This window comes from Podarcis tiliguerta, assembly GCF_965153285.1.
Source record: "Podarcis tiliguerta genome assembly, chromosome: 10".
Taxonomy (NCBI): domain Eukaryota; kingdom Metazoa; phylum Chordata; class Lepidosauria; order Squamata; family Lacertidae; genus Podarcis; species Podarcis tiliguerta.
The window spans coordinates 17,795,511-17,822,025 of NC_139543.1; the positions used below are offsets into that span (position 1 = coordinate 17,795,511).

The 26,515-nt window shown below is 41.4% G+C and overlaps 1 protein-coding gene and 1 long non-coding RNA gene across 5 annotated transcripts in view; one reads left to right on the top strand and one right to left on the bottom strand.

Annotated features, from left to right (window-relative positions):
• Nucleotides 1-26,515, bottom strand: part of LOC310658318 — a 648,769-nt gene that overhangs the window by 600,527 nt on the left and 21,727 nt on the right. The window lies entirely within an intron of this gene.
• The window catches only part of POT1 (protection of telomeres 1), a 71,294-nt gene that overhangs the window by 18,592 nt on the left and 26,187 nt on the right, over nucleotides 1-26,515 (top strand). For all 4 annotated transcript variants that reach the window (XM_083399611.1, XM_083399612.1, XM_083399614.1 and 1 more), the window contains 6 exons: nucleotides 2,795-2,839; nucleotides 3,811-3,861; nucleotides 5,885-5,999; nucleotides 12,840-12,970; nucleotides 19,712-20,002; nucleotides 23,662-23,817. In XM_083399611.1, coding sequence (XP_083255737.1) covers nucleotides 2,795-2,839; nucleotides 3,811-3,861; nucleotides 5,885-5,999; nucleotides 12,840-12,970; nucleotides 19,712-20,002; nucleotides 23,662-23,817 — 789 coding nt within the window. The remainder of the gene's footprint in view (nucleotides 1-2,794; nucleotides 2,840-3,810; nucleotides 3,862-5,884; nucleotides 6,000-12,839; nucleotides 12,971-19,711; nucleotides 20,003-23,661; nucleotides 23,818-26,515) is intronic.

A 26,515-nucleotide genomic window follows, 5' to 3' on the forward strand; every position in this document is an offset into this window, starting at 1 on the left:
TTTGGAGAATGGATAAGAGAACTAATGTTTCTATAGAGTCAATGGATTTTAGCTCTGATCTCAAAAAGTCATGTTACCGTAAGCCCGTCTTATAGTACTTGGAGGGATGGTTTTTGTAATTTGTGTAGAATATTTGCCAAACTGAAAGGCAACTCGGATATTGCAGCTATGCAACTAATTCTATATGCCCAAAGGGAGACAATTTTTTCTTCGATTCGTCATGTACTCTCTTGAACCTAATGTTTAGTTCATTATTTGCTGTGTAGTTAATTATAATTAGGATGTGGTTGCCGCATGCCTTTATCAGCTATATGACAATCAGAATGTCAGAATGGTGAAGCTCCCTTAACATTTCCTCTCCACCTGTTGAGGGAGCTTCAGCAGGTTGGGTGTTGGATAACTAGGTTGAAATTCCTTCCCCAACCTGGTGTCTTCCATATATTTTGGACTACTGCCCCCATCATCCCCAGCCAGCATAATCAGTGGTCAAGGATGATGGTAGTTGTGGTCCAAAATGTTTTGTGGGCACAAGGTTAGGGAAGGCTATTAGTCATATTTTATTTTTATTAACATGGAACTTCTCACAAACCCTTTTTGAGAAAAATGAAAGGCACATGTGCTGTTTGCTGCCACCAATGAAAAGTTCGTTTTAGATTGGAATTAAAGACCTAATCATGCTGTATTAGCTTAGCAGTATGAACATTAAAGGTAAAGGTAAAGGTACCCCTGCCCGTACGGGCCAGTCTTGACAGACTCTAGGGTTGTGCGCCCATCTCACTCAAAGAGGCCGGGGGCCAGCGCTGTCCGAAGACACTTCCGGGTCACGTGGCCAGCGTGACATCGCTGCTCTGGCGAGCCAGAGCCGCACACGGAAACGCCATTTACCTTCCTGCTAGTAAGCGGTCCCTATTTATCTACTTGCACCCAAGAGTGCTTTCGAACTGCTAGGTTGGCAGGTGCTGGGACCGAACAGCGGGAGCGCACCCTGCCGCGGGGATTCGAACCGCTGACCTTTCAATCTGCAAGCCCTAGTCGCTGAGGCTTTTACCCACAGCGCCACCCGCGTCACAGTATGAACATTAGGAGAACTTTTATTTTTAAAATGATTCTTACAGTTGCATGTATTCCTGGGGTTTGCATCTTTAATTTCCTGGAGCACCCTGTGATGTTTTCTACAACAGTAACGTGTAACTTAATAAAAGCAGCCAGATACTAATCATTTCATTGTTTTAAAAAGGCACTTGTGCAAGTCTGTTCTTACAAACATTATTTCATTTCAACCAGGATTCGTTCACCAGGTCTAAGCTATTTTCAGTGCCAGGGTTCAGCCATGGAACAGTTAACACGTAAAGTGAGTTTAAGGGCTTATCCACATTTACCCTTTGCTCTGCTCTTTCCAGGGAAAAGTAGGTGTGGATCAGCCCTAAGTGTATGCAGAATCTCCACTGAGTGACCACAACCAGCTTACATACACCTGAAGGCCCCCATTAACAAATAGTCTGATATAAAGGCAGTCCGGAATTCTAGTGCCTCTTACTTTGGGAATTGTTGATGTTGGTTAGAGAAGCCCCATGTTATCTTTTCATAAGATAAAACCATGAATACTGGGGGAGTTGGAAGACCACCAACAGCAGTGCAAAGCCTGTTTTGGCCCTTTGCCTGCCTGACAGACAGGTAGCCCCTAAGGTAGTTTTTGTTTCTAAACAATACAGATACAGTGGTGCCTCGGGTTACATACGCTTCAGGTTACAGACTCCGCTAGCCCAGAAATAGTACCTCGGGTTAAAAATTTTGCTTCAGGATGAGAACAGAAATTGTGCTCCCGCGGCGCGGCGGCAACAGAAGGTCCCATTAGCTAAAGTGGTGCTTCAGGTTAAGAACAGTTTCAGGTTAAGAACGAACCTCTGGAATGAATTAAGTACATAACCTGAGGTACCACTGTACAGTAAAGGTGGGATGGAGAGTTAAGGGAAGCAGGTTACAGTTTGCAAGGGAATACTACAGCTACAGTCAAGTTGACCAGAGTTTAGGCATGTACTTAAGTACATGCATCTCAGATGTCCAGATAAATGTCTGCTGCCCAAAGTAAACTGCCTGTTCAAAAGTAGAAAGGATTTGGAAAAGGGATTCTCTCTGTTGAAGGATTTGGTTTCACAGTCATGAGCGCCCACAAGATCCAGTTTGCTGTTTTACAATTCACAAAGCACAAAATATAGTTTGGGGAATGTAGGCATCTGCGAAGTTCAGTGAAGTCCCTAAAGCACATTAGAAATCATAGAAATCATAGAATCATATGTGCTTTGTGAACATTAATCATTCAGGCAGCTGAGTAAGACATGCCCATCTCTAATACAATAGTGATTAAATTGGCACCAATGTACAATCAATACCATAACTTGCACAAATCTTAAATGCTATAAAACGTATGAGTCCAGTATGAATACTTGTGTATTATCTTTATGAAATGTATTTAGCGAGGAGTGAAAACCTTGGGCAGAATTCCCTTGACTACAGATAGTGTTGCCACCTCTTTTCTGGTCTTGCCCTCGCACCTATCGGAGCAGCCTGAAACAATTTTGAGTAGATAAAGCTTTTCTTAAGATCAGGAGAAGGTTCAGTAAAAAAAGATGCAGCTCTAAGTACCCAAGGATAAGTAGTTTTGACAAGTGCAACTGAAATATGAAAAATGAGACGCACACATTTTGTATAAAATTTAACTTTGAAATTCTTGAGGGATTCTCATTTGTGCCATTGTAGGCTGGGGTAGTTTTGAAGTCACTTTGTTGTTTTGTAGATAAAAATGAAGAGGAAAATTAAAACCAGAGAAAGGACCCACCAAGTAGGTATTCTGTTACTGTATCTTTGTAGCATTGAGTGTTAAAAATGCTGATAATAAATTAATTTGTTTTATTTCTTAAAGACTTGTTTTAAATTGAAAGAGCTACTTTGAGTGAAGTTCCCTTTTGGATCCACATGGCAGTGTAAAAAAAATGCTATGGTTTGTTGTGTCATCCATGGTTTGTTTTCAAACAAATCACTGTCTGGGGTTGTATCACATGACAAGCCATAGTATGGCTTGTTTGAGATTTGTGGATGGGAAAAATTCATTCTGGGGCCAGCATGGCAGAATAAAGGCACATCTATTATTAACTCATAAACGAAGCCAGGTAAACTGGATTGTCATGACATGCAGACTAGGTCCTAGGAAGCCATAGAGTACATTTGTGCAGTATGTTTTATAAAATACAGAAATTTAAATTACCAAGGGAAGAATTATTCCTCAGTCTATCCCAGTACAGCCTGGGAACCTTTAGGAATATTTTCAATCCTACCCATTTGATCTGCCCTTTGGAGCTCAGGGCTAAGTTGTGAAAGGATGGAGGGGCTTTAGTGAATTTTCTTTACTTCAATTTTATTTTGATATTGGCCATAATAGAAATATGCATTCTTAAACTATTCTGTTCTGTTAGTTTGTGTGGTTTTTTATACTAACCCCAGATATTTGAGATAAAGTAGTCTATAAAAATATAAATGTTTGTTGATTAGAATTGTTGGTTTACATAAATATTTAGGTAGCATTTGCTATATGTTTGACATAAGACAATTCACTTAAATTACAATGTAATAAAAATGCATACATTTATTATTTCTATCTTTTAAATTACCTATACATAATAGATTAACTTCCAGCATATATTTGTTCAAAGAACAAAGAATGTCCATCTTAAAATATTGGAATAAAAAATCTGAAATTATCCTTATTGTCTTCCAGTTTGTTCTAACAATCTTCAGTTCTGTTTTTCTCCGCAGGTTTGTACTAGGTCATCCAATACAATTACTGGTTCGGAAACTGTAGCCATGGTAAGTTTTCTTTTGGTGTTTCTTTTATTTTTGTTTTAAATTGCAGAAGGCATCGCAAGTTCAGTGCCTGAAACAAGTTTTACAGCAACTTTAAGATGGACTGTAGAATTGGCTATAGATAAAATAATTTTGCATTAGCTGCTGTAGGGAACACAATTGCAAAAGGAATAAGGCAGAGAATAGGTGTCCAGAAATTTTGAATAAATCCAAACACATGCTAGGTTTCCTCCTTTGGCCATCTCTCTTTACACTGTGAGGCTGGGAATGCTTTATGAATATGTTTTCCAGCTACTTTAATTTGTCTTACGTATATAGAAAAATTCTTTTCAAGCAGCCCCGCTAAATAAAAAATACACTACGCTGTAGAGGCTCAGAAACTCTGGCAAGTGTGCTAATTTCCTGAACATCTTGGAGGTGGTCTGCAAGTATTGTGACTGTTATTAGGCTAGCCAGCAGAACAAGGTGATGACAGAAATAATTAAAATGCCTGTGGCACCTTCTGCTGGTTGCTGGAGAAAGTACAAAAATTCATGTGTTCCAACAGCCTTTCCAAAACTTTATTAAAGCAAATATGCTGTATCAGGAGAGGGCAAACAATGCAGATTTTTTGACATGTGTACAACTGGTTGGCAAGATTCTATACTCCTAGGGCCAGACTGAAATTCTAGTGTGTCAAAAATCAATTGGCATAGATCAAAAGTCAATTGGCTTTCTCATTCTATATGTTGGACCCATGTGTTTTCTCTTCTCATGTAAGTAGCTTACACACTTATTCCAACCACAGAATGTACAGCAAATGGGTTTTTTAAACATCCTGTGAAATGATCAATCAACATGTGTGATAACTATTAAAACTATGGAAATTATTCAGGGCTATTGTACTAGAAACATTTAACTTACGATTGGACCCGGTGGTTTTTTTTCCGGTTAAACTATACAGATGGTTTAGTTATACAGCAACATAAGGAATCTGTGTCATTGTATGGTGTTGGCAACAATAATTTTGTTGACTGAAAAATGGAGATCAGCAACGATACCAACCATTAATAAATACAGAGAGAAAATGTAGGAATTTGCTTCAGTGGCCAAGCTAGCTTGTTATGTCAGAGAACAAACCAACAAGATGAATTTGCAACAAATGAGTAGGTGCTTATTAAATATAGCAAGGATTTAATCAAAACATGTTGTGGTTTTACACTGTTTTGAAGTTTGGTTTGTTGAGGATAATTAAACTAATTATTTAATCTATTCTTGTAGGTTATGATATAGGTTCTTGTCTCTTTTCTTCACTTAGATTAATGCCTTTTGAAATAATAAACAAATTTGTATCTGCAAACGTTTTATAGCTTTAACTCTGCAGATGTACTATTTAAATTAGAAAAGCAAAAAAAGCTAGCGTTTCTGGAATGGTCTGATATTTGCCAGGAAATAACACTTGGCTGTCTCATAAGAAGAGTCCTGCAGGATCAGGCTCGCAACATATATAACAGTCATAGCTTGCAGCAACTGATAGCCTTATATTCCATGAATCTGTCCAATCCCCCTTTAAAACCACCCAAACTGGTGGCAGTCTGCCTCTTGTGGAAGCAAATCCCATAGTTTAATTATGTACTGTATAAAGAAGCACTTTCTTTTTTCTGAGCTGAATTTCCTAACATTAGATGGATCCAGATTCTAGTATGAAAATAGTCACACACACCCCAACATCATTTTATACATCACAAAGCATATCCACTCCCCACTCACCTTTTCTGTACAGTAAAAATAAAAACCCACCCCAAATTGTTATAACCTTTCCTTATAGGGGAATTCTTCCAAAGGAGAAAGGAGTATTCTGATGGAATGACCAGTAGCAAAGAAAAATGTTTTGTTTGATGTTCATAATGGACCTGATATCTAGGCCCTGTATATAAAGAAAGTTTTGGCAAAAGAAAAGAAGAGAGAGAAGAAGAAGAAGCTTGCCACTTTAAAATAGCTACAGAATTTGACTTGAATGTGATCACTTTCTGTTTTGTCTTGTTAGCCTGTTGCCCCCAGCTACACATACACCCCTCTGAACCTTGTTAAAGGCGGGACTATTGTCAACGTCTATGGTGCTGTGAAATTCTTCAAGCCTCCGTATAAATGCAAAGGAACTGGTATGTATTATTAAATATATAAAGCTCACAAAGTTTTCTGCTTTTAAAAAAATGCTCATAGCAAATATGAGCAAGAAGTCGATTATGGGTCTTTGTATGATTTCTGATCGGCTTGCCGAAGGCCAGCGGTTCGAATCCCCACGACAGGGTGAGCTCCCGTTGCTCGGTTCCTGCTCCTGCCAACCTAGCAGTTCAAAAGCACATCAAAGTGCAAGTAGATCAATACGTACTGCTCCGGCGGGAAGGTAAATGGCGTTTCCATGCGCTCCTCTGGTTCACCAGAAGTGGCTTAGTCATGCTGGCCACATGACCCAGAAGCTGTCCGCCAGCTCCCTCGGCCAGTAAAGCGAGATGAGTGCCACAACCCCAGGGTCGTCCGCAACTCGACCTAACAGTCAGGGGTCCCTTTACCTTTACCTTTATGATTTCAAATAAACTGCTCAATGCTTCCTGGATGCCTGGATTCTTGTACAGCAGAGGTTCTCAACCTGTGGGTCCCCAGATGTTGTTGGACTACAACTCCCATCATCCCTGAGCTCTGGCCTTGCTAGCTAGGGGTGATGGGAGTTGTAATTCAACAACATCTGGGGACCCACAGGTTGAGAACCGCTGCTGTAAAGAATGCTTGCTCAGATTCACCTTGGTGAGCCAACTGTTCCAGCCTTTCAGTGACGTCTTTAATGACAGTCCCGCATCAACTTTTCGGTTCAGTGCTGTGTGCAATTGTGCACATATTGGTCGTGCCTAAAGTGGGGGTTGCTGGTGTGCTCAGTATTATCACTAACTCCAAATCAACGTTTGGAAATGGGAGCTTGTTGCATCGTAACATGGAGTTTATAGTGGTTAGGGCAGATGAAACCCTGACCATGGTTAGCTTTGAAAAGAAAGAAATTCATGCTAGCGTGGCTAGGAGATGAGGCAGCCCAATGTCTTCGGCAATAGTTGAAAGTTTTATTCATTTGTGGAAAAGCTGTGGAAACCTCCCTATTCATTGCACACCATTTGATGCAACGGTGAGAAACTTGAGGGATTTCTTTGCTCTTTGGGATTGACAAATAGAGGAACATAGTCTTTGGTCATGGTGTTTGAAAATGGATCTGCTTCCTTCACTTCTTTTGTTTAAAAATGAACATGACTTTAGTCGCACAAACCCAACATAGCTTGTGGTAATGGTATTCAAACATAAAACTGTTGGAAATATTGAAAGATAAGTTCACATCCCAGTTAAGAAAAAAAATGAATAAACCACCATGAGGTACAATAATTTATATGTCAGACCTTTAAAAAATGGATGGGGTAATTAAATTTGGTATCAGGAACTGGTAATGGTCCATCTGTTATTACAGATATTACACCATATGCTTTGTCTATTTTTCCACAAAATGAAATTAAAATGAATATCATTAGTTTCATCTCATATTCACTTATAAACTAAAATTATATTGCAGGCATGAACCTGGAAAATAATGTGTCTGCTCTAATTTTGGAGGGAATGGAGCGATTTGCATATTGGTCGTTAGTTTTGTGATAATTTGAGCTGATGATAGAAGGCTTACTGTCATAGAAAGAACTTTCTAAACTGGTCAACTTCTTTCAGTAATGGTGATCTTGTATCCTGGCAAGGCAGACTGTGGCAGTAATGAAAATTATTTTTATCCAGAATTCCCAGGAAACTTTTTTTTAAAGTGAACCCATCTTATTCCTTTTGCCAGGATCTCAGGGAACAAAAGCAATACTTCTGTAGATGATACGTTTTACAAACAATTTGTTAAGTTTGAAAATTTGGGGAAATGGTTGTGCTGGGTTTTGTTTTCTGTTTTTTTCTTAAGGCTGACTACCTTCTTGTGATGGTAACCCTTACTAATGGATTTCTTTAGAATGATTCAAGATCTTGTTTTGGCTAGAACTGGAATGAGTTGCGTTGTCGCTTGTAAATTTCGTAAAAAGCCCACTTATCTGTTTCCCCCATCATTGGATCACTGGTGTACTCATAAAGCACATCAGGTATTGCCATCTATCTCTTCTTGAATTAAATTTAGGAATAGAAATACATTTAAAATAGATGTTTGAAAAATAGCGTTGCCATTATTAGGACACAATGATCTGCTTCAAACATAATGCTAAACCATAGCTTTAGCACTGGGTGAACCCTACCTAGCAGCTTAACTATGGTTTGTTTCCTGACAACAATCTGAAGCCATGGTTTGCTGATTATTTGCAAACCTTAGTTTGTGTGAATTATGATCTGGTGCTATGTGTGAATGCAGCACCCTTCCTTAACCATGTTTGTTTGGCGAGCGTCTCAGGTGGTCAATCTATAAAGGAATGAGTTTAGTACTTGGAAAACAAACAAAATTTTGGAGAAACAGGAATACTTGTCTGTTTGTGGGACAACTGTGGTTTCACTCATGGTTTGTTAAGCAAACCATGGCTTAGTATTATGTGTGAACAAGGCCTCCATATCTTTTATTGTGTCTGTGCTGTTCTCCTATGTAGTTTGTAGAACATTAAGAAAAAAGTATGTAAAGCCAAATACAATTCTGATGTACAAGTTATATCAATATGGTTAACATTTACTAGTTCTTTCTGTATAGGAATTATCTTCCTGTAGCCAAGATGAAACTTTTAGATTCTTATACTTCAGCATCTTTTGATGCTTAGTTATGCTAGGTCTGTATGTATGAGAAAACTGCATTCACTGTGAGATTTTCAGTCTTTAGTTTTAATAGGGATATTTTTTTCCCCTTCTGGAGAGCTGCAGAGAGCTGAAAAGATTATGATTTTCTATCCTTTAGGATATTGCAGAAGGTGTTGCTGATTTTTAAAATGTTATTTCTGGATAGGCAGATATCCTCTTATTTCTCTTTCCTCACCACTTGTAGCTTTTAAATGTAAAATGGTCAAAACCAAAAGGGCATGTAGACAATCACTTGCAGAAAGGGCACTTCTCGACTGAAGATATCAAATGGAAATTTAAAGTTGGCAACCCCCTATTAAGATATCTGAAGACTTCACAGCTGATGGTAGAAAATTTAATCCATGAAATGGCAATTGGATCCAGGCTAGGGTCTCTAATGACATAGAAATAACTGTAGCTCCAACTACTGCTGTGAGGGTTTAATATCTCCCTGTTCCTTCTTTTGCAGTTAAGCCAAGCAAGCTTATAGTAGCTGTTAAGTAATTTTGTCAGGGGTTACAACTTACTGCTTAAAGTCATTTCCATAGGGTTTTTTTTGTGTGTTTTTGCCATTCTTAGACAATGCTGATACAATTAAATTATTTCATGGTAGCATAAGTTTGCGACTTACTACAGAATAAACTAACCTAACCCAATTGATCTAAATCACAGACAATATAACCCGGAACATCACAAAAGCCCAAACTTGTTATCAGCCGGAAGTGCGCTGTTCTAAATAAAAGGGCTTCAGTAGCCTGAACAGAGAGCTGAGATATGGAATAAAGATGAACACTTACTTCCATTGATATGCAGTAACAAGCCTAAGTGGATATAACTATTCCAGCCACCTGATGTGATAAGGTACCTGGGACAGGCTAACTCCCTATATTCCAAATCGTGAGATAGATTTTTAAACTAACAATTAAGGCATGAGAACATGATCTACAGACGGAGAACAGTATACAAAATTAATAATAATAATAATAATAATAATAATGGTTGGAATCTTCATTTGGCTTTAGGTCTGTGAGCCATGCAAGCTGTTTGCTTTCAAGTTGTTGTTTTTTTCTGCAATCCCCCATGTTTTGAAACAAAAATGGAAGGTGAGATTATTAGAGTGCTAGGAAGAGCCTTCAGGCTATGGAAAGAAAGTCACCTTGGAGATGCATTCTATCCAACACATTATAAAAGAATATGGTAGAGTGAATTTTTATAAGCATTTGTTGTACTTCAGTGCCAGATTTTGGTAATCCATGAGGATGTATTAGCATTAGTTTTGCACTGTTGAACTGACACGGTTTCTCTCCTTAAGCGATGGCGAGATCCCATGTTTTGTGAAAGTATTTTACACTATGTACTGTGTTGCTTGTCTGAACTGAGATAACCCTGTAGTGACGCACAGAGCTGTAACTTGAAGCAGCCTGTACATTTGTCGAGTTTTGAAAATATTAGATTTAAATTTGAGTTACCTTAGAACTTGTATATCTTGCCAGCATGCAATTTTTCACCTTTTTAATTAAAAGTGAGGTACACAGTATATAGGTTTAAAACAAGTTGTCAGATTTTAATGAGCTTGCTAAAATTTATTATTCCTACTTCCTTTTTACACCTCTGTGGCACACTTAACTGTACTTTGATGCTATTTCCTGAAGATAATTTGCAAAGTTAAACAAGCAGCTAATTCAGTATCATACTTTTTAGGCCTTGTTTCTCGGGACTAATCCTTTGAGAATAGTTGCTTTACAGTAAGTAAAAAATTAAACTAAAATATGTTTTGTAGTATTAGCTGTTGGCTTAAAGCACCTCATTGGAACTATTCCCTAACTATTTGTTGAACATAACATTCCTGTCTCAAAGTTAACTCATTTAAACTAATCCTAGAGTGTGTTGTGCAACAGTGGCAGAGAATTACAAATAAGTATTTGTAATATACACTGTAGACTATTATATTCATGGCTTCTTTGATTAAAGGCTTGGCTTAGAGATACTAGCAAGCCTTGCAATAAAACTACAAAGCAATTTGCACTTAATCTTACAGAGGAAATTAGGTGAATTGCTCAAGATTGTTTCTTTAATACCTAACAGGAAGTTTAATTTTTCATCTCTTACACATTAAGATCTAGTTAGCACTATTTAATCCAAAAATGTTAATGGTTTCCAGTATGATGGGCAAATCTAGTAAACTATATCGAAACCTGGTGTTGTTTTAGCCCAAAAGTTATACAGTGGTACCTCGGGTTAAGTACTTAATTAGTTCCGGAGGTCCGTTCTTAACCTGAAACTGTTCTTAACCTGAAGCACCACTTTAGCTAATGGGGCCTCCTGCCGCCGCACTGCTGGAGCACAGTTTCAGTTCTCATCCTGAAGCAAAGTTCTTAACCCGAGGTACTATTTCTGGGTTAGCGGAGTCTGTAACCTGAAGCGTATGTAATGTGAAGCGTATGTAACCCGAGGTACCACTGTATGTTGTTTCTGCCAGAGCCTGTAGAAATAATAGATTTGTCCTTTGCATTAGAAATTCATTTTTTAAAGGATGATGTCCTGAATATGAAAATTGGCATTAATACCCAATACTGTTATGGAATGTAGTGCTTAGAGGATCAATGACTGGGCAAGTGCTAACTAGGCTTTAGGAAGGAGGCGGGAGAACTCTAGGAACCTGGCAGAGTCCTCAAACTTCCTTCCCAAAGCCCAGTGCCTCACTTACCCAGTTTTGGGAAGGCACCATGAGGGCTGGGGCATCAAAAGTTGCTGAGGGCTGCCAGAAAAGGGATTGAGGGCTGCATGCAGTCTGAGAGCCGTGTTGGACCACTCTGGGTTAAACTATTAGACTAAAACAGGGGTCAGCAAACTTTTCAGCAGGGGACAGGTCCACTGTCCCTCAGACCTTGGGGGGGGGGGAGACTATATTTTGAAGAAGAAGAAAAAACACGAATTCCTATGCCCCACAAATAACCCAGAGATGCATTTTAAATAAAAGCACACATTCTACTCATGTAAAAACATGCTGATTCCCGGATCGTCCGCAGGCCGGATTTAGAAGGCGATTGGGCCGGATCCAGCCTCCGGCCCCTAGTTTGCCTACCCATGACCTGGAACACCTTCAATCTGCCTTGAAACTCACTGGGTGACCTTCAGCCAGTCACCATCTCTCAGCCTAACCTAACTCACAGGATTGAGTTAGGAAAGAGGGGCACCTTGAAGGAAATGTGGAATATAAATGTTATAATAGTAAGATATTTTTAGATGTATTAAATAAGTTTTTATTGTATTTTAAGTAGGTTTTTTTTAAATCACCGATGCCTTTGCTGCTGTGTGCTCCTTTTAAAGGAATGGCAGGATATTAGTGTATTAAAGTTATAAGAATTTTGCAGAACATACATGTTTGTCCCGGCTGTTTGGTCTTCTTAAGAGGGTTGAAGATATGTATCAATGAGGGTGTGCTCCGAACATGTTATAGATTTGAGTGCGGATAGAATCATAGAGTTGAAAGGGACCTCGTGGGTCATCTTAATTCAACCCCCTGCAATGCCTCTCTCTAAAGTCTGAACAGTCTGTTGCTTCTTACTCTGCATGAACAGGAAGTGGTTTAAGCCATTTGCCCTTTTAATATGGCTATTTTAAGTGAGGGCAAAGTTAAGCAAAAAGAGACTTGCCACACAACTGGCAATTATTAGCTCTCCGGAGACTAACACCTAAGCTAGATTTGAAGAAATGGAGCAGTACTGAATGAAAATTGGACTGCATGCTAGGCAATTATTCCTCCTTGCCTCATGTCACAGAAGAAAGTGTCGTTGTCACCCTTGGCCAATTAAAGGGTTGGCTGACCATTGTACTTGATACCTTGAATTTAAATAAAATACTTTCTCTTCAGTGTTAAGATTTGTTAGTAATTTTATGAAAGCTTCAAACCCATTCACATCTGTCGACATGTCAAGATTTCTGAAAATGCATGCACTTTTTAAACAGAGGTAGGTGTAAATTTTCTGGCATGGCTAATCTTAGGAAATTGTATTGCTTTCTTAAAAGCATATGGAATCCTATAATCCCATCCCTGCATTTATTCTCATGATGTTACCTGACATCATGATCCTTTATGTATTATTCTTTGCTTTTAGAAGTATGGTGCCAACTTTTTTACATCTATATTTTCTCCTTCACAGATTATTGCTCAGTGATAACCATTGTGGACCAATCAGATGCCAAGCTGATATGTTCACTTTTTAATGTAAACAGAGATGCCCTTCCACAAATCTACAAAAATGGTGACATTGTTCGATTTCACAGAATAAAGGTACCTTTGCTGTATTTACCATTCATTGTAGGGAGGTATCCATTTCTGTTTCTTCAGTTTTTGTCATCATATTTATCATGGACTTCTAATACTGAAAGTTGGTCCTGTCACATATCAGGCTATTTGATGCATTTCCAAACAGACCAGGTTCTTTTACATGCTGCAGAAGATGGAGGAGACTTAGCTAGGTAAGAAGCAACAGGAGCTAGAGGATTTGTTGTACAAAGAGGTCCTTGCAACCATGTTTCAGGAATGCTTGGCAGGGAATCCCAGTCTGTATTCCTTAGCCAGATACCCAAATATATTCTGTATTCTAAAACATTTGAAGGTACCTTACCAATATCGAGCCCTGAGTATCCTGTTTGTTTTGTAATCCGATCAAATGCATTTCTCCTTGGAATCTTGGATCCAACAGATTTGCAACAGTTTGAATTGGATGGCAGCAAAATTAGGTTGGTCTGTATAATCTCTAAGGCCTTTAGGTTCAGAAACAGATACGACAAATAGGCCAATGAGAGGAAAGCTGCAAGCAAGGAAGGCATTGAACCCTTCTTCCTTCTCTTGTGACAACGCCCTCCCAAGCGGTAGAGGTACCGTATTTTTTGCCCTATAGGACACACTTTTCCCCCTCCAAAAATGAAGGGGAAATGTGTGTGCGTCCTATGGGGCGAATGCAGGCTTTCGCTGAAGCCTGGAGAGCGAGAGGGGTCGGTGCGCACCGACCCCTCTCACTCTCCAGGCTTCAGGAAGCTATCCGCAAGTCTTGCAAGCCCGGCAGGAGGTCCCGCAGGCTCGCAAGGCTTGCGGGCAGCAGCCTGCAGCCCAAAACCTTGGGGGACAGCGGGGAGGCGCAGCGCCGCCACCCCGCTATTCCTTGACCTGGTCTGGGGGGGGCGGAGAAGCAAGCTTGCTTCTCCCCCCTGCCAGCACCACAAGCTCGGGGGATAGCGGGGAGGCGGAGCGCCGCCACCCCGCTATTCCCCGACCTGATCTGGAGGCTGCCGGGGGGGGGGGGGAGAGAAGCAAGCTTGCTTCTCCCCCCCTCCAGCCCCACAAACAGAGGCTAGAGAGGCTGTCCCAGAAGGCAGAAGAGGGAGACGGAGCGCTCCATTTCCCTCTTCTAGCTTGGGGATGGCTGCGCAAACCTGGGGGGGAAATAAAATTTTTTTCCTTGATTTACCCCCCAAAAAACTAGGTGCGTCCTATAGGGTGAAAAATACGGTACATCTTGTTTTGCAATTTAGAGTTGTACTGTGTGTAGTGTTATAATACAGGAATTATAATGAGCTGTAAAGTGCAGAGTCTTAAGTCCCCACTTATGCCGTGGTTACGTTCTGGGCCCCTGTGCGCGTAAGCGACAATTGCATAAGTGGGGAGCACCCTCTAAAAAGCCTATAAACACCCATTTTTCCTGCTCACCAGCTCTCCCTCTGCTCTCTCTCTAATCCAGACCAAAACAGCTAGAGTTGAAGTTCTAGGGCCAGCTGGAGAATGTGTAGAAAAGTGGCTGCGGCAGCTGCTGTGCTACCCCATGCGCCAGCTGTTGGGCGGGGAAGCTGAGCAGCCTAAACAAAGCTCCACAGCACCTCAGGGGCTTCCACTTTGGGGCTTCTTTCACCTTCACTGGTGCCCTCTTCAAGCCCTGGGGTGGGTCTTCTCGTGAGCCACAAGGACTCCAGCACTCTTCTGCCATTTCCTGGTATGAATTCCTATCCATTAATTTATTTCCCGACGCACAAGCCAATGGTGCGTAAGTGTATGTATGCAGTTTCAGAAATCCCTTTGCTCATCATTCTAAAATAAAGTATTTCATAATAATAATTAAAAATCCACTTTAGAAAAAGAAAAAGAAGTGGGGGAGGAAAAGAAACATTGCACCAACCCTAACCCTTCCATTCCCATAACATTGGATATAACCCAGAATTTAAGGCACAATGAAAGAAAACGCAAATTTGTTTTGTTGCTTTTAAATGGCAAGAAATGTTGAACACTTTTAAAGCAGGGTGCTACACTTCATTTTTCTGTTCCGTTACTGTTCACATATTCTGTGTTCTTTGTAAGAGAAGCAAAACATTTACAATAAATTGAGTTCCACCCATTAGCTCAACCACAATTGTTTGTTTGAGAGCATGTGGAAAGCAGAAAAATATTTGCCAGCTTTCCTACTGTGTTTCTAAATGTGTAGCTTTGGTCACTTCAAGGCAGTTGTATCTGGGTAAGTATCTTCCAGCCATTTATCTGAGAGTACAATTTAGCTGCGGTCAGGGTTCAACTGGCAGCCAAATTTAGAATAGTAAAAGTTTAATTAAGCTACTTAAATATTATAGTTTTAAGCTGCCTAAGTAAATTATAATTTTCCTTCTTTTCAGTGCCTGAAAGTTACACGTAAAATATCTGCCCATTATTTCAGTTAATTAATGTGCTTCCAAGGCAAAATCTTTTTTTCTGTAATAGAATTTCTTCTTATCCCATTATCACACACGATCGTAAATCGCAATTAGAGTCAAACGTTCCATTTTTAAAGGTACCTAGATTGGAGTGTTATTTAGTATGTTTTTAAATACATAGCTTTAAATATGTTAATCCCAATCTATTGAGAAAGTTTCATTTTCTTGGATTCAGAACATTCTTCTTGCAATGAAAAATAAAAGGTTTACTTTGTCTTTAGCACATATATTTCTGAATGTCTTTTTTTTTTTTTTTTAAGTCTATACAGTCGTACCTTGGTTCTTGAACAGAATGCGTTCTGGGAGTCCGTTCGACTTCCAGAACTGTTCAGAAACCAAGACGCAGCTTCTGATTGGCTGCAGAAGCCATGCCTCCCAAAAATAGTTTTTTGGAACACTCCCTTCCGGTTTTTTGTCATTGGGAAGCCAAAACGTATGACTTCCAAGGCGTTTGGCAACCAAGGTACAACTGTATTAGCTGTGCTGGCTTGGTTGTGGGTTTGACTGCATGACTTGTCCCTTAGTGTCAGTAAATTCTGTAAAATTCTTAATAGTAGCACCATAGATTGGTAGACCAATAGGGTCTACCAATTGGCTGCTCAACAGGGTCTACACTGGCAACAGTTTCCCATGGTCTCAGACCAAAGTCTCTTCCAACCCTACCTGGAGCTGGGACCTTTTGCATGCAAATCCCTGAGCTAGGCTTCTTCTGTTACGTTCATAAGGCACATGTAATTGAGGTGGCATCCTTTAGCGGCGAAAATTGCAAGCTGCAAGGTCCTTGGTTAAAATATTGCCTCAGCTCTGACCTTGCTAGCCTTAGGGAAACTGTGCTCTCTGAACCTATAATTATTTCTCTTTCAAAGCTAACAGGGTTCTGTTCTGGCCGCATCAACTTCTCAAAATATAACGTAGCATTTTCACCTGTATAATAAATTAAGTTTTAGTGTTTGTGTGTGGATATTCCACTTTAAAAGCACCACAGTAGTTTTCTGGGGTTTTGTGTGGGTTTTTTTTTGTGTGGTTTTTTTTTGCTGCTATATCAAAACAAACAAATGTACGTTCTGGCCTGTACCAAAAACAAATAAATCACAAAGCACTGCAGGGCGTCTATTATACCCTAGAAGTAAATTTTACCTTATGGGTTTAATTCTGCTCCAGGTTGCTTTACCTTGATACATGAGTCAGTATTTTGCCACTGCAAATTTGCTGCAGTGATTTCTTATGTGCAGTGGGGGGGGGGGTTCGGGGACAAGAGCTTATTAGGCTAGGGGTTGCCAGTGTGACCATTGGTCCATCTTGCTCTGCACTGACTTAGCAGTAGCTCTCCAAAGTTTCAGACAGGGTCTCTCCCAGCCCAAGCTGAAGATGCCAGAGATTGTCTGCCCTCTGTGCTGCAGTAACCGCTAGGGTAAAGGTAAAGGGACCCCTGACCATTAGGTCCAGTCGCAGACGACTCTGGGGTTGCGCGCTCATCTCGCTCTATAGGCCGAGGGAGCTGGCGTTTGTCTGCAGACAGCTTCCGGGTCATGTGGCCAGCATGACTAAGCTGCTTCTGGCGAACCAGAGCAGCGCACGGAAACACCATTTACCTTCCCGCCAGAGCGGTACCTATTTATCTACTTTCACTTTGACATGCTTTCGAACTGCTAGGTTGGCAGGAGCAGGGACCGAGCAATAGGAGCTCACCCCGTTGTGGGGATTCGAACCGCCGACCTTCTGATCGGCAAGTCCTAGACTCTGTGGTTTAACCCACGGCGCCACCCTTGTCCCAACCGCTAGGTTAGATTACTGCAATGCATTATATGTAGGGCTGCCTCTGAAGACAGTTCGAAAACTTCAGCCAGTGCAGAATTCAGCAACGACATTGCTCACCAGGACAAGACGGTATACACTGTTCCTGGCTCAATGCACTGGCTGCTAATTAGTTCCCGGGCCCGATTCAAAGTGCTGGTTCTGAACTATGAAGCCATAATAATAATAATAATAATAATAATAATAATAATAATAATATGTTTATTGTCATTGCCCCCTTCGGGGACAACGAAATTACTTGGCTGCTCCATAAAAACACTAATTAAAAAATATAGTAAAATACAGCAAGGGAGATTAGATGACTTTCAAAGTCCGGGCTTCCCATTCAGGGCCGAGATCGCTCTGGAGAAGAAGCTGTTCTTAAGACGGCTCGTTCTTGTCTTCATCGTCCTGTATCTCCGTCCCGACGGCAAGAGCTCGAAGAGACAGTGACCAGGATGCGATGGATCTTTACTATGTCCAGTGCCTTCGTATGGCACCTTGTGGCATAAATCTGCTCTAAGGTGGAGAGTGGGCAGCCAACAATGCTCTCTGCTGCCTTAACAACCCTGCGCAACCCCATCCTGTCCTGGGTAGTACAGCTTCAGATGGCTCAGGACTGCAATACCTCAAGGACCACTGCTCTCCATAAGAACTGATCTGGACCTTGCAATTATCCACTGAGGTCCTTCTTTGTGTGCCTCCTCCACAGGAGATCCTGAGAATAGCACCACAAGAACTGGCCTTTTCTGCCGTGGCTCCCCATTTGTGGAATGCTCTCCCTGAAATTTGGCTGGCACTTTCATTATACATATTTAGGTGCCAGGCAAAAACTTAACATCCACTACCCTCTTAAATGTGTTGGGGGGTGGTATTGTTTTCTCTTGTTCCTGTTTTGATTATGTATTTTCTGTTTTTTCTATTGCATTTCTATGCTGTGAACCGCCCTGAGAACTATAGATGAAGGGCAGTATACAAATTTAATAAAGAAAAAATAAATTGAGACCGTCTACATGCAAGGCAGATGCTCTTTTACCCTGTCATGCTTATTCATTTCAGTAGGGCACTGGGCTCCTTTGGGTAGGGATGGCAAGAAAGAAAATTACAGTAAGGGAATTGTGCAAACTCTGAGTGGGTTTTGACAAGCGACTTGAGAGGAGAAGAGATGTACACACGTAGCTCTACACACGTGTCTAGAGAGTCGGTTCGAACCAGGAGGCAGCAGAAGGGGGCAATTTATTTCAAATCTTATTGTCGCAAATAAATACATAAAGCTGATGAAACAAGACTTTGCTTTTTCTTGGTCAGTATACACTCCTGAGCGGTAATAGAATATATTGCTGAAGTCAGCTGAAGAATCAGAAGCTACCCATTTATCACAGCTTCACAATATTTGTTAGAGAAGCTGCTTTTTGTTTTCTTTTTTTAACTATGTCAGAGATTGGGAGTAAGGGAGAGAGTTTACCTAGTTTACTTTACCTAGGAGTTAATTAATTTTAAAACTGCTATGTTTCTTTGAATATCATCTTTGATACTTTTTTTGATACATTTGTTTATTAAAGTGGTCATGTTTGAGTCAGGAATGTCAGCCTTCTGACGCTTGGGCACCCCTAGTAATTGACACACATTTGCTTGGGACCAGCTCACCCAACCATTCTGTACTGTCCAGCAAGTGACCTTCATAAAATACTCCTTACCATGCATTTGAAGCTTGAATAAACTGCAACGAGTTCACACCAAATAAGTTAGCAGTGTTTTCATTAGAGTCACATATGTTCAAATTAAGGTTGGGACTAGTTAAAAAGGTAAAGGACCCCTGAAATGTTAAGTCCAGTCAAAGGCGACTTTGGTGTTGCGGCGCTCATCTCGCTTTCAGGCCAAGGGAGCCGGTGTTTGTCCACAGACAGCTTTCCGGGTCATGTGGCCAAACCATGACTAAACCAATTCTGGCACAATGGGACACCGTGATGGAAGCCAGAGTGCATGGAAACACCATTTACCTTTCCTCCATGGCAGTACCTATTTCTCTACTTGCTCTGGTGTGCTTTCGAACTGCTAGGTTGGCAGGAGCTGGGACAGAGCAACGGGAGCTCACTCTGGCATTGGAATTCAAACCGCCGACCTTCTGATCTGCAAGCCCAAGATGCTCAGTGGTTTAGACCACAGCGCCACCTATGTCCCCACCCGTTTGGGACTAACATTCCACTTGGTGCACCCCAAGAATGTTGGGCAGCGGAGCGCTTTGCCGATCTCATATCTTGAACGTTGAGAGTCAGACTTTTCAAATACATGCCTGTTACAAAACAATGTGTTCAAAGAAGGAGGGACTGGTGTTCGTTGCTTTCTAAGCCGGTACACGTCTTTCATCTTGTAATTTGCGATAATTAGTTCAAATGCATGTGATAATCATCCTCCATATTGGCTTTCCCCCCACTGAGTTCAAAAAGCAGTACACTTTTATTTTTCCTGACGGCGTTGCCTTTTTGTTCTTGTTGCCTAGATCAAAGAGTTCAGCGGGCAGTTGCAAGGGATTAGCAGCAGTGGATTTGCAGCACTTACCTTTGATGGCGCTGTAGGAACACCAGTGGTCCCTCGAACGTCCAGCAAATTATTCACATTTACAGATGAAGACAGAAAAACAATAGAAGACTTGCGCATTTGGGTGGCATCTAATCTTTTAAACTCTGCAGTCGTAGCAAAATTGTCTGGCATCCAGCCGCCTATGTATTTTGATCTCACTTGCCAGCTTGTAGGGAAAGCAAAAGTCGACGGATCTTCCTACCTTCTCAAGGTTTGCTGCTCTCCCCGCTCCCCCAAAAATGTGTTAATTCAAAAGCTCTTTCATGTTAGTATAAAGGCAGTATGTTATAACTAATGCACAGTAAGTTTTCTCCCTTCTTAGCAGCACTGCCAAGAACCAAACAATACCTACTTTCCACTCCTAGAGCTATATTCAGATCTTGACGTTGAAACTCTGTCGTTAGATTGGTATGGGAAATTTATATGTATCTGGTGGTTTTTGCACATTTAACTTTCAAGTCATGCCGTCGAACTGTCCTGGGAATATTTGGCAAGGAGCAGAGGGAATAAGAGAAAGAGCATGGAGATTCAGCTGACCTCTAGAGAGGCGTATCCTTGGCCCCTAAGAAAATGGTGGTGAACCTCCATCTTGTAGGCCTAATTTGGCCTGGAATCCAAACCTCACCTGCAAACAGACAACTTCAGAGGGCCTTGCTTTGGTGCAAGTCAGCTGATTGGTTTTGACAGCAAGCCCCTTTTGAAGGTATTGCCTGACAGCCTAATGACATCAAATGATGGACAAGCGGGCAGCCCCTAACCACCTGTCAAAAATAGCTGAAGAAGGATAGCCAGTTCCTCATCCAACCCTTGGACTGAGAAAAGGTTCCAGGAGGGCAACCAAAATGGTCAAAGGCCTGGAAACGAGGAACGTCTAAGGGAGCTGGGCATGTTTAGCCTGGAGAAGAGGAGGTTAAGGGGTGATATGATAGTCATGTTCAAATATATAAAAGGATGTCATAGAGAGGAGGGAGAAAGGTTGTTTTCTGCTGCTCCAGAGAAGCGGACACAGAGCAATGGGTCCAAACTACAAGAAAGAAGATTCCACCTAAACATTAGGAAGAACTTCCTGACAGTAAGAGCTGTTTGACAGTGGAATTTGCTGCCAAGGAGTGTGGTGGAGTCTCCTTCTTTGGAGGTCTTTAAGCAGAGGCTTGACAACCATATGTCAGGAGTGGTCTGATGGTGTTTCCTGCTTGGCAGGGGGTTGGACTCGATGGCCCTTGTGGTCTATTCCAACTCTATGATTCTAAACCGTACCCTAAGAGGAATGGTTCAGCCAGCCATGCTTTATACACGAATATAAGAAGCTGTAGTATTTGTTTGCACTGACTGGCAGCAGCTCTCCAGGTTCTCAGTAAGGACTCCTACCTGGTGCTGCAAGGAGATGGTAGGAATTGAACCTGAGATCTTCTGCAGGGAACACATGTGCTCTGCCACTGAGCTATCGCTCTCCTTTAGCTTAATGTGTGAAGTATTTGGGCAGAACAATTCGTTCTCCCATCCACCACCCCCTTCTTCAAATAGTTTGTAGGGAGGGCAAGCATTGATCCAGATTGAAACCCTGGTGTAAGGAGAGGTACATAGGAGTAACCCTTTGTCTTCCAGTGCAGACTGGATCATGCAGTTAAAATTGCACTTGAAGGCCACATGACTGGTGTAACATGTAGTTTTCCCATGAGATGCCACAAAACATCAGATGCATGCTACACCGTGGGTGAATGACCACATTCAGTGCTCTGTTTCTGTATTTTGGAACATTAACCAGACACATGCAGAAATTTCAGCATTTTCAGTGGTGATAGCCTCATTATTTGGGCATACATTTGAAAATTTCAGTACAGTCATACCTCTTCTTACGAATGCTTCATGTTGCGTTTTTTCGGGTTAAGAACCCAGCAAACCCAGAAATGTTTACTTCCGGCTTTTGCCTCACGCGCAGAAGCATTCTGCGTGGTTCACACATGCGCAGAAGTGTTCTGTGCGGTTTGTGCATGTGCAAAAGCGCTCTATCGCACTTCGCCCGCGCGCAGAAGCACTGCTCTGGTTGCGAACTTTTCAGGGTGCAAATGGCACCCCAGAATGGATCGTGTCCGCAACCAGAGGTACCACTGTAAAAGATAAATTAAAAAAGGAATCCAGCGCTTGGCTTTTCAAACCAAAAGTTGTAAAGTACAGAGGAAGGGAGGCCGAAATTTTGCTTTGCTGAATGATTACTATTGATTAGATTATTAGGATACTATTACATTTGTGTCAATGGATATTTTTATTCTGAAATTCACAAATGACCATTCCAATGAATAAGGGGGGAAATCAAACAAGATGCAGCCAGGGATTTATTAACTTCTGGGGTTTATGTACTTTTAAAAGTAAATAAATTCATAGGAACAAACAGCAGAAAATAAATACAGTTATCTAAAAGAGGTAATAATTTTTCAGGCAGGGGGACAGAGAAACCCATGAAACCTGATTAGTTAATTTTTACTTCACAAACAAACTGAAGGTAATGTGATTAAAAGCTTATTTTTCCTTGTGTCTGGTCGCATCAGAGTGCTGGATAGTCCTATCACACTTTGTTTGAACTGGTAAATTGAAATATTGTAATGCTTAGGTAGGAGATGACCTTCCCTTCCCTTTGAAAATGCAACTTATTAAAAACTGGAATTATCACTAGCAAGATAAAAAAAAAGTGGTTGGAAAAATATTTTGCAGGTCCTTTGTGTGTATATATTATGCATGTTCTAGTTATCTCTTTGGCTTCATTTTCAAGGTGAGATCCAAGTGTTTCCTTCCATGTGTTCACTGGAAGTTCTCGCCACCAAAATTCTTTCCTGTACAATCATCCTGTAACCTAGAAATAAGACCCTCAGGAACCACACAAGGGCCTTCAGTCAGAAGTTGAAAATAGGGAGATTTCCCACACACGCATGGAAGGGAGCACTTAAGGTCTGTGTTCACAGACAGTACATACATGCATCTTTTTGATTGGGCAGAAGGTTCACATCATGACACTGTTTCTTTGCCTTTTGGCTAAGATCAAGTGTGGTATCATAACCAGATGATGTCCATTCTTTGGATTGTTGGTCTTCATGACTTTGACTCAGAAGATCCAGATTGTTGTAAGGGGATTACATAAAGCCAGTCTTTCCAAAAAATGTATTTATTGTATGAGGAATGTTACAATAGCAATACTAGCAATTTTGTTGTTGTTGTTGTTGTTGTTTTATTTATACCCCACTCATCTGGCTGGGTTTCCCAGGAATATTAATATTTTAGGAGCTTATCACATTTTGAGAAATGCTACTTGAATAGGTGATTCATTCATTATTTAAAACCATTTATATTTCACTTTCAAACTAAAGAAAAATGATCAATTAGTCAGCCAAGTCTTTGTGTAATCTTGGTCCAGAAAAACCAGGAAAGTGCAAGGTGTATCCTTTGGGGCCAGTCTTGCACCAGCATTTTTAGATCTCTGCTAGACACACCAGCAGCCTTCTCTGATTCCACCCTGTTGCCAACACTGTTTCAACCCTCAGCACAGTGAGTTGGGGTGAGATCTGGTGAAGCCAGAATCTCAAAGCTCCTCATGATCTTCACAAAAGATAGTGAGATCAGAAGGGCCAATAAAACCTACTTTTTTGTGATTCTAAGCACAGTTAGTTCAAAGTGAACTCAATTGGCTTTGGTCAACCCTTTTAAAGCAAACATTCTTAGAATTGCAGCCTTAATCTGGAAAAATAAAAAAGTTCCAGTTTTTTTTATTCTTTTTATTAATTTTCAATAACCAAACAAAGAAAACAGATAAACAAAACAAAAACGAAATAACACAAACGTTCCAGTTTTAAAAGGAGAATGAATTTTGTTTCACACCAGGTATGGGATGGCACAAAATGTCCCTTTTCGTATTGGAAGATGGTTGTTACAGAAGATGACTTTGAAGGTGACAGTGTTCTCATTCATCGACTAAGAAACCTGATAGTGGATGTTGTCGTTTACGATAATCATGTGCAGTTGGCAAAATCACTGAAGGTAAGTCCTCAGCAATTAGTGCCAGCACCGTCCGTTAAGAGTTTGGGTGTAATCTTTGACACCTCCCTCTCCATGGAGGCGCAGATTGCAGCTATAACAAAGGCGGCATTTTTTCATCTCCGCCAAGCTAAGCAGTTGGCTCCTTACCTCTCTCGCCCTGACCTAGCCACTGTGATCCATGCGACGGTCACCTCCAGACTAGATTATTGTAACTCGCTCTACGTGGGGCTGCCCTTGAGACTGACCCAGAAACTCCAGAGGGTGCAGAATGCCGCAGCGAGACTCCTTACAGGGTCTTCACTGCGAGATCACATTCATCCGGTGCTATACCAGCTGCACTGGCTCCCAGTGGAGTACAGGATCAGGTTTAAGGTGCTGGTTTTAACCTTTAAAGCCCTATACGGCCTAGGACCCTCGTACCTACAGGACCGCCTCTCCTGGTATGCCCCACAGAGAAACCTACGCTCGTCAAATAAAAACATCCTGAAGGTCCCAGGCCTCAGAGAGGTTAGGCTGGCCTCAACTAGAGCCAGGGCTTTCTCGGCTGCGGCTCCAATCTGGTGGAACGCTCTGTCACAAGAGACTAGGGCCCTGCGGGACCTGACATCTTTCCGCTGAGCCCGCAAGACAGAGTTGTTCCACCAGGCCTTTGGTCAGGTCCCAGCCTGACTCCCTCCTCTGGCAACCTGCACAGAATTTTGCTCAACGGTTGCCATTAATTTGACTTTAATTAATTTTTATAATGGAATGTTTTTAGAATGTTTGATTATTTGATTGTCTGATTATTTAATTGTTGTTAGCCGCCCTGAGCCCGGCTTCGGCTGGGGAGGGCGGGATATAAATAAAATTTATTATTATTATTATTATTACTCAGCAGTGCTTTACGTTATGTGTGTGATCTTACCAGAAGCTAGCTACCCAGCTCTATATTTATTTAAATTGTGTACTTTTATCTTGTTTAATCCTCCTAGTAAGTCAAACCTTCTAACCCACCCCCCCCCGCCCACAAAAGACTTAATTGCTTTAATATGCCACATATAAGTGGTCTCCTAATTAAGCAGCTTTATTCCAGATATTGTGGTATCATGCAGTTGTGAACATATGCGAAATGCCTTCCGTGACTTTAAATTATTTCTTGTAAATGAGATAAAACATAGTTTAATTTGTAGTCCCCATTATAAGCAATATTTTTATACCCTTTAAAAGCCTATTGCTCATTAAAACTGCCATTAATAACTGTTTGAATGTGCAGTCCACCATTTCTTAAGTGGCTTTGCAATATTGATAATTTTCAAGGAATGAGAACAGTTTTAAGTAACGTTGCTGAAGTGTATCTTGGCAATTTTGTGCTCAGCCCCCTGTCCTTAGTTGCTCTAACCTGCAGAGCTTAGTATACTCCTCGAAGGCATTTAGCCTGCGCCAGTATGTCAAATAAGGTAAAAGGTAAAGGTACCCCTGCCCGTACGGGCCAGTCTTGACAGACTCTAGGGTTGTGCGCCCATCTCACTCAAAGAGGCCAAGGGCCAGCGCTGTCCGAAGACACTTCCGGGTCACGTGGCCAGCGTGACATCGCTGCTCTGGTGAGCCAGAGCCGCACACAGAAACGCCATTTACCTTCCCGCTAGTAAGCGGTCCCTATTTATCTACTTGCACCTGAGAGTGCTTTCGAACTGCTAGGTTGGCAGGCGCTGGGACCGAACAACGGGAGCGCACCCCGCCGCGGGGATTCGAACCGCCGACCTCTTGATCGGCAAGCCCTAGGCGCTGAGGCTTTACCCCACAGCGCCACCCGCGTCCCTTTTGTCAAATAAGCTAGATCAATTCTGGCTGCATTTAGCCTGCGCCAGTATGTCAAACAGGCTAGATCAATTCTGGCTGCAAGAGAGAGGAGGCCCAACTTGGCTCTGAGGTGGGCTGCTGGTGTCCCACAGGAAAGCCCCCAAATCTGCCTCATAAATTTATTTTGTGGGATCTCTATTTCAGATTTAACACCAGTTCCCCATATCTCAGCTCCGTAGAGCATTTGGGCCATGATTTTAGAGACAAAGCTCTTAATAGCTGGGTTGATTAGCTGCCTGCCATTTGAATGGAAGAACCTATATAACTGCCCAGTAGAATGGCCAGATATTAGCTGAATTGCTTCCAGATGGGGTTTCCATGATGACTTCCCATCAATAAGTAATCCTAGATATTTAAATCTGGGTACTTGTTCTAGGGTGTGACCGTCTAGAGTTCACCTGGACTTGGTAGTCCTCTTGCCAAATACAGTGACCTTGGTTTTATCGTTAATTTTTAGTAGATGCTCTTTTTTACACAACTGTCCAAATTTAACCAACATCCTTTAAAATCTGATTTTGTTCTGAGATAACAAAACTTAAGTCGTCAGCCTAGAGCAGATTTGGCACTTTACGATTCCCAAGGGTGGGGGCAAAAAAGGAGGGGATGCCATATCAAGGATTATTTATATAGTAATTAATCTATATAAATTGGAAGGGTAATTGGAAGGGTGCCAGTATACATCCTTGTGTGACACCTCTGTTAGTTGGAATTGCCTGTGAGATGGCACCTTGGAGGCCCAGTCTCACTTCCATGAGGTCCCCTCAATGCAGTTGTTGGATGAGTCAAAGAAGTCTTTTATCAATATTTGAATGCCCCCCCCCAATATGGTTATTCCATATAAATACTTCCTATGTACAGA